Source organism: Nansenia antarctica, assembly GCF_963989245.1.
Source record: "Nansenia antarctica genome assembly, chromosome: 15".
NCBI classification, from domain to species: Eukaryota; Metazoa; Chordata; class Actinopteri; order Argentiniformes; family Microstomatidae; genus Nansenia; species Nansenia antarctica.
In genome coordinates this window covers 11,318,904-11,327,403 of record NC_137685.1, presented here as the reverse complement: position 1 = coordinate 11,327,403, position 8,500 = coordinate 11,318,904, and the positions used below count along the sequence as shown (strand labels likewise).

The window sequence follows — 8,500 nt, the reverse complement described above, 5'->3', positions numbered from 1 at the left end:
TGAACACACAACAAACTGGCCAAACTGGTTCTAGCTGACAGAATGGCATCTCGCGTGGATCTCGTTTGGGATACATACAACAAGGACTCCCTGAAAGGCACAGCAAAATCCAAGCGTGGAAAGGGTGTAAGTAAGGAGATGAGTGGTTGGGAAGGCTGCCAATACCAGGAAACTGGCAGAACTTTCTGCGGGTTGACAGCAACAAGACAGAACTATTCAGTTTCTTGTCCAAGGTCCTCCTTCAGGTGTTCTGTGAGGAAGACAAGGAAGTTGTCCTCACTGACAGGCAGGGTGTGCTCAGCACACAGCTACTTCAGGTAAAGAACTGTCCCCCCCCTTACCCTCCCCACCGCACTAACACTGACACTATGAATAACTGGCTACCTGAATCACTACCACGACTTCACATTAAATTCTGAACGGATTACAATGTAATCAAGGCTGATTACAATGTGCAAGGCTGCTTGGCATTCTGTGTGCTTCCCCGCTGCAACCTGCTCTTTTGCACAACCCTGAAATACTTGAAACCACTTGAAACTTACAGTCACTTTTGCACAACCCTTTTTATTGATTTTTGATGCCACAAGCATCACAATTGCCACAAGCATCAAAATCCTGCCACGAGCTTGTCTTCAGTGCACAGGCCTCTGCTTCTGTGAGGGAGAATGTGAGAGCTGACCCTAACATCTCTCATTAATTATAACAATTAACATGATCAAGATGTGTTCATAGAATGGTTCCAATAAGGCAATTGCAGTCTTTTCAAATAATTTAAGTACCGGTAGTTAATAGTTAACAGCTTCAGTACATTCCCTGAACATTGTTAGACGTCATAGTATGACATCTAACAATGTTATAGATGCGTGTTATAGATGTTATAGATTGTTATAGAATGTTATGGATTAAACAGTTTAATCCACTATAAATCACTACAAATCTCATCATTTTGTTGCATTTCTTTAATTTATTATTGTCCTACATTGTAAGATTTTTTTTTTTTTTTACTTAAACTGGTCTCTAAATTATATTTGTGGCACTGAAAACATGGAAACAGCAGCCTGGGGGTGACCAAAGTGTTCTATGCCAGTAACCAAATGGCTGCTATGGTCATCAGAATGCCAATCTGCAATGGCCCAATATCCAGATTCATTCAACATATATTAAGCTATAAATGTACCAAATTTGGCGCTTGTATCACAAAATGAACGCTAGTTTAGCTATGCCGCCCCACTATCCACACTTTTATGGCTTTTGCACTATGCACTATTGCACTGGCATCTGGCTATTGCATCTGGTTAGATGTCAAATGCATTTCGTTGTCTTTATACTTGTTTAACTATGCATAAAACATTTTGCAAAGGCTAACTTTTTTGTATAGCATGTATTCATACAAATTAATGTAGAGCCATAGTGCTTTAAATAAAACATGAGATGTAATAACAATTAAAAAGGGAAGAGGAAAAAATGGGTAATCATATAAATTCAATGCAATAACTGCCTGAAGTCTGCGATCCCATTGCTCTCTGGTAAACTAATGATAATGATATTCCAACTGCCCAGTTAAATCAAATCTATTATTTGGCATTCAGTGACATGCTTTTTAATCCAAAGCGATTTACAATTACGAATTACAGGGACATTCCCCCTGGAGTAACTGAGGGCTAAGTGCCTTACTCAAGGGCACAGACAGGCTTACAAATCCTCCATATGGGCACGTGCACGCAGACATAAAGAGCCCAGAAGAGTCGATCTGTCGAAATGAAGATACTCCACTCTGCAGGGGTCCTACATTTGCGCAGCATTCCGAATTATAGATTTTTATGAAGACGGAAAAATAAGATGTAAAATAGTGCAATACTGCCGCAATTAACAAGGCGAGGGAAATGGTTTGGCAAGAAATTGCTGACCGGTTAAATGCGTAGGTCATACTAGCCCCAGTTATTGTTATATGTTCATATTTTAATAAATGAATATTTACTACTGTGGTGATATCAGCAGCAGGCTACAAACCGTCATATCGCCACGATGGCCTAGTGGTATCGACCGCTGCCATAGGATTTATTCATCATTTTATATCGGTGGTTCAAATCCTTCTTCAGACGCACTTTTTACTGCATTTCGTTGTCTGAATCTAATCTAAAATCTCATCTAAAAAAGTATGTAGGCTATAAAATTATGGTGCAGGCTAATTTACAAGAACTGACACGATTACAATGGTGTTTGAAGCCTTTGCATGAAATCTTCGGTTAAATGTAAAAAAAAAAAAAAAATCACTTATTCAAGTCTCGAACACGCAACCTTTGGAACTCTAGCTGGCTGCCTCAACCACTGCGCCAACCGGACCGCTGTGATGATAGCAATGCAAGTTGAAACAATTTCCTTTTAATTTTTTTACACTCTTTTCTTTATTGATCTATCGATCTATCTATCACACTTTCAAAATATCAAGTTATCTATCGATCGATCACACTTTCAAAATATCAAATTATCTATCTATCACACAGTCAAACTATCTAATCTATCTATCTCGTGTGAAGTGGGAACTAATATTTCCTAAAAGACACATGAGGAACTGTCGTTCGGTGTTTAGTTTCCGCCTGTGAGCCTTTTTTGACGCACGTATTACTATAGCCAGTGTTTTAGTTATATCGGACTCAGAAGGAGCTCAACCAAGCAGCGAATTATTTGAGCCACATTGATGGAACCAAACGCAAGCTAACATTATCGCCGATTAGAACTTTATCGAGGCTTAGAAGATAATCGACCTTAGTGGAATGGGCCCCTGGACCTTCATCAAACACATTTTCAAGACACCACCACTGTCAATATGCTCCGAAAGGTGTAATGGTTTAATAAATCTGAAATAGTAAGGAAATACAATCATAAACAAGGAAAATCTCCTGAGAGAATGTTTCATCCCAAGAACAAAGACATTTAACATTAAAAACACAAAAACAACAACAACAACAACAAAAAGTCAAGTGCATCATATCAACTTATCAAACTCAACTTATCAACTTATCAACTTAACAACTTATCAACTTATCAAACTCAAGTGCTTCAACTGATAGGAGTTATCACAGAACTGTTCTCCTTCAAATAGTACTGCCGTCCACTCTCTTACTCAAACAGCCCCTCTAGGCAATTGGTGGTGGATCGACGGGTGGATGGCTGAGGAGAAAAAGAGGGAAAGAACATGAAAGGTGAGAGACCACAGGAGTAGATAGTGGGGTGTAGACGTTTTGGGGTCAGAGCACCAAATACGCCCTCTTTCCTTTTTTTGTTTAACTAGTATGAATAGATGTTGTTATTTGTCTTGTTGAAGTCCATGGTTGGATCTGAGTGGGCTGGTGCGTTACCAGTGTGATGGAGGTCTCCCTGTCAGAGTCATCGCTCTCAAAGTAATCGATCTCAGGCTCTTCCTCTACCTCATCCTCATCTTCCTCAATCAGGGACAGCCTGGGAGACATAACATAAGGGTCGTTCAAACCTCAAGCACTTGTACTGTACCAGGAGAAGCCGTGCTCTACTGGCTTCTTTGTCACACACACACACACACACACACACACACACACACACACACACACACAATGTGTTTGTGTTTCTCTCAACATAGTCTATTACTGTTTTTGTTCTGGCTTCTTTCTTTCTTTCTCTTTCTCTCACACACACAATTTTCTCTCAACAGAGTCTATTAGCACACACACACACACACACACACTTACAGTGTAAGATGCGAGTCCAGGTCACTCTCAACGGGGCTGGGTTGGACAGTGGAGGCCTGGCGCCCCCTGCTGAGCTCCATTCTGCCAATGCGCTGCAGTGACCTGGAGAACACACAGCGTCACAACGTCATTGGTCAACCACCCTCTAGCCCCTTTCATCATCTACACCTGGGGAGAGCCCCAGAGCAATGATGGCTTCTTTTTTCTTTTTTTTTTTTTCTGAGTGGGGCAGTCCCACTCATATTTTTCTTTTTAATGACAGATAGAGTATAGATTATGACAGGAAGGATGGGTGAGAGAGAGAGAGAAGGGATGACATGCAGGGTATGTCCGCGGCTGGAATCGAACCGGGAGCCCTGCGGTACATGGTCAGCGCTTAATCCACTACGCCACCTAAGCGCCCCTACTGATGACTTCTCATAGGGATTTTTACATCTATTATATTATTATAGTCCCACTCATATTTTATTTTATTGGACAGATACAGTGAAGACAGACGGGAAAGTAAGGAGGAGAAGAAGGGAGAGAGGGCATGTCAGCAGGGCATGGGGCCGGATTCAAACCCATGCCGACAGGGGGCATTATGTGCGCACTATAGACCGTGGAGACCGCTAGACCACTGGATCACCTCAGGCCACTCACAAGGATATTTTTCCCCCCCTGAAGTGTAACACATTTGTCCTCACATGGACTTAAGCAGATGATTGGTGTAAACAGGTGGGCTTTTTAAATCCATGCAGGGTGCTCCAAGCGCACACTTCAGAAATTACCCCTGTGAGAAGTCGTCATCATCATCATCATCATCATCATCAGGCTCGGGCTCGAGGTCGGAGGACAGGCCTGCGGCTTTGCTGGGTGTTCGCGCGACAGGCTTGAGCGCCCTTCTCTCCACGGTGGAGGTCAGGGTGGGGGTCGGCAGGGAGTGGATGCTGCCGCTGTCCTGCCACACCCCTCGTCCGCTTGCACTGGACGCTGCTGAGCCTGGAGAGAGAGAGAGAGGTCAAAAGGTTAAACCTCCTAAATCCTTAGCAGCCACCTCCCCAGCCTTAATTAATCAGGCCCCTCTCTCATTTAAACAAACCCTGGCCTACACACTTTTCTCAAATAGTATGTACTTCTGTGATATTACGGAGACTGTATATATGTTTATGGAATGTCATTTTCTTTTTTGTCAAGTTTTTGGAACAAACCAAAACATTTAAAAGTGTGTGTGTATGAGTGTAAGTGAGTGTGTGTGTGTGTGTGTGTGTGTGTGTGTGTGAGTGTGAGTACAAGTGAGTGTGTGTGTGTGTGTGTGTGTGTGTGTGTGTGTGTGTAAATGTCTGTGTGAGTATGAGTGTGTGTGAGTACGAGTACGAGTGAGTGTGTGTGTGTGTGTGTGTGTGTGTGTGTGTGTTTGTGTGTGTGTGTGTGTGTGTGTGTGTAAATGTCTGTGTGAGTATGAGTGTGTGTGTGTGTGTGTGTGTGTGTGTTACCCACCCCGGGGTGTGGTCCTCCTGTGCGTGGATGCAGGGGTGCTACGGGGGGACGGTGCTGGGCTCTCCTTTTCCTCCTCTCCTCTGGACTTAGCAGGGCCCAGAGAACGCTGGTACATACTCAGGGACGGCCAGGAGGGGGCAGCAGAGGGAAGCTCAGCTCTCAGGAAACGTGACCTGGAGAGGATAGAGAGAGGGAGGGACGAATGGATGGATGGATGGAGGAAAAAGAGTAAGAACAACCTACAAGTATTTATCATATTAATGTCACGTGTACTTACTACATCTTGTGTGAGTTCCGGTGTGGAAGTTATTGCAAGTGAGGGCAAAGGGGGGATGATTGATTGGGTGGTTATTTGAATATTTGTGTGAGTGTCTGTGTGCACAAACACACTATCATATATGTCATATGTCAAGTCATATGTATAGATGCTTGTGTGGATGAAGACGTGTTCATGTTTGCCGGTGTGTGTGTGTGTGTGTGTGGTGTATGTGTGTTGTGTGTGGTGTATGTGTGAGTGGTGTGTGTGTGTGTGTGTGTGGCGTGTGTGTGTTTGTGTGTGGTGTTTGTGTGTGTGTATGTGTGTGTTAAGACTCACACTTTAATGCGGTCCTGACGGAGGAGTTTGAAGCTGAACTCGCTGAGGATCTCCAGGAAGGGCAGGTTCGGAGGCTCCTCCCCCTTCACCGCGTCGCGCAGCGCAAACCGGATACCGCTCCTGAGAACACATCAACAACCCAAACATGGTTCTACACAGACGTGGCACAAACTGCACCATGTTGCATAGGTTAGAAATAGAGAGAGAGAGAAAGAGAGAGAGACAGAGAAAGAGGCAAAGAGAGAGAGAGAGGCAGAGAGAAAGAGAGAGAGAGAGACAGAGAAATAGAGAGAGAGAGAAAGAGGCAGAGAGAGAAAGATGCAGAGAGAAAGATACAGAGAAAGAGAGAGATAGAAAGACAGACACAGAGAAAGAAATAGACAGAGAGAGAGACAGAGAAAGAGGCAAAGAGAGAGAGAGAGGCAGAGAGAGAGAGCGAGAGAAAGAGGCAGAGAGAGAAAGATGCAGAGAGAGAGAGAGAGAGAGAGAGAGAGAGAGAGAGAAAGAGACAGACAGAGAGAGACAGAGAGAAAGCGACAGACAGGGACGGAGAGAGAGATAGACACAAAGAGAGAGAGAGAGGCAGAGAGAAAGAGAGAGAGAGAGACAGAGAAAGAGGCAGAGAGAGAAAGATGCAGAGAGAAAAATACAGAGAAAGAGAGAGATAGAAAGACAGACACAGAGAGAAATAGACAGAGAGAGAGAGACAGAGAAAGAGGCAAAGAGAGGCAGAGAGAGAGAGCGAGAGAAAGAGGTAGAGACAGAAAGATGCAGAGAGAGAAAGAGACAGACAGAGAGAGAGAGACAGAGAGAAAGCGACAGACAGGGACAGAGAGAGAGATAGAGACACAAAGAGAGAGAGAGACAGAGACAGATAGAGACAGAGAGAGAGAGACGAAGGTGTGAGTGTGTGTGTGTTACTGACATATGCAGGGTAATCAGTGGCTTGCGGGCACGAAGCAGGTCAACGCCGAAGCTCATAGCCAGTCTCTTGGCCAGCTCTCTGATCTCTCCCAACTCCTCACTACCACGCTCCTCTGGAGCCAGCGCAGCAAGCAGCTGAGGAAACACACACACACACACAGACACACACACACACACACACCACACACCACACACCACACACCACACACACCCTATTAGAAGTCCACCCCTCATCACTTACACACAGTAATACAGAGGTATTGTTTATTTAAACACGCGCGCACACACACGCACACGCGCACACACACACACGCGCACACACACACGCACACGCACACGCACACACACCTGCTGCAGACTCAGACAGACAGTGCTGGCGCTCTCCGTGGGGCAGATGAGCCTGGTTTTGCTCAAGGTTTCCTTGATGATGTCACCGTAGTCTTTGTAGAACTGGAGAGAGACGTGACAGAATGAGTCGTCATCCTCCTCTCATTCTTCTGACCACTGTGTTTAATCAATCCTTTTCTCAACTTTCCATCCGTTTCTCACCCACTCTCTCTCTCTCTCTCTCCTCTGACTCATTCCGCCCCCTCACTGATACTAAGAACAACTTCTCACCCCTCCTCCACCTTCTCACACACTTCTTCCTTCCAGTGCTACCTTTTTTGGTGATCTCTTCCTCCTCTCTCTCCTCCAGTTCTCCATCTTCCTTCCCTCTAATCATCCTCTCTTCCATCCTCTTACTCTCTTCCCATTTCTCCTTCCTCTCTCCCCTACTTCATCCCCCTCTCTGCCTCCCTCCCATCATCTTCTCTTCTATCGTTCCCTCTGACCCATTTCTCTCTCCCCTCGGGCCTCATCCCCTCCTCCCTCAGGCCCTACCCTCTCCACCCTTCTGCCCTCATCCTCTCCTCCCTCCCTCCCTCCCTCCCTCCCTCCCTCTCTTCTCCACCTTGCTGTAGTATTTGAAAATGTCTGTGGCAGCTTTGAGGTCCAGGACTCCATAGAAGACCAGTTTACAGAAGCCAGACAACTGGTTTCTCCTCCGCTGGAGGCGACATATGTTCAACTCCTGGTTTCTCCTCCGCTGTATGTTCAACTCCTCCACTTCTTCCTCTTCTGAAAAATCTGAGGGAGAGAGGAGCCAAAAGAAGACATTATCCAGAGAGAGAGAGAGAGAGAGAGAGAGAGGGGGGCGGGCACAAAAAGAGGAATGAGATGTGAGATGTATATATATATATAATGCGCTTTGAGTTGCATCCGTGTACGAAAGGCGCTATATAAATAAAGTTTCACTTCACTTCACTACATGTGGGAATACGGTACATGTGGGAAAACTAGGGTTAGGGTTAGGTGCTAGGGTTAGGTGCTCGGGTGCTAGGGTTAGGGTTAGACATGCCATCATGTACCAAGTCGACGTTTTATGCTGCCATGTCCCCGGGAAATGCCGACATAAACCGTATTCCCACATATACACCGGTATATCATATATTTTTTACGTTTTTTTTGTTTTTTTTACGAGTCCCACTCATATTTTTATTTTTACTGCAATAGAGACAGTAGAGATTGACAGGAAGGATGGGTGAGAGAGAGAGAGAGAGAGAATGTTGGTAACGTAAGGTAATGTTCCCTACCAAGCAGCTCGTCATCCTCAGGCTCAGTGAAGACATAGTCCAGGAGGAAGGCGGCCATCTCAGAGCGGAGGGAGTCGGAGGGGGGGTAGGCCAGCGTGCGCAGGGCGGGCTGAGACCTCATCGCCCCCACACCCAGCAGCAGC

The 8,500-nt window shown here is 45.3% G+C and overlaps 1 protein-coding gene across 1 annotated transcript in view; it reads right to left on the bottom strand.

The window, feature by feature from the left end:
* Window positions 1-3,120: 3,120 nt before the first annotated feature.
* LOC308171104 (cohesin subunit SA-3-like) overlaps window positions 3,121-8,500 on the bottom strand; it is a gene marked incomplete at both ends in the record, with an annotated part of 18,498 nt that continues 13,118 nt past the window's right edge. The window contains 10 exons of the mRNA XM_080545975.1: window positions 3,121-3,171; window positions 3,360-3,459; window positions 3,726-3,827; window positions 4,496-4,706; window positions 5,205-5,377; window positions 5,800-5,919; window positions 6,725-6,858; window positions 7,072-7,173; window positions 7,676-7,842; window positions 8,358-8,500. The exon at window positions 8,358-8,500 is cut by the window's right edge and continues 26 nt beyond it. Coding sequence (XP_080402101.1) covers window positions 3,121-3,171; window positions 3,360-3,459; window positions 3,726-3,827; window positions 4,496-4,706; window positions 5,205-5,377; window positions 5,800-5,919; window positions 6,725-6,858; window positions 7,072-7,173; window positions 7,676-7,842; window positions 8,358-8,500 — 1,303 coding nt within the window. The remainder of the gene's footprint in view (window positions 3,172-3,359; window positions 3,460-3,725; window positions 3,828-4,495; window positions 4,707-5,204; window positions 5,378-5,799; window positions 5,920-6,724; window positions 6,859-7,071; window positions 7,174-7,675; window positions 7,843-8,357) is intronic.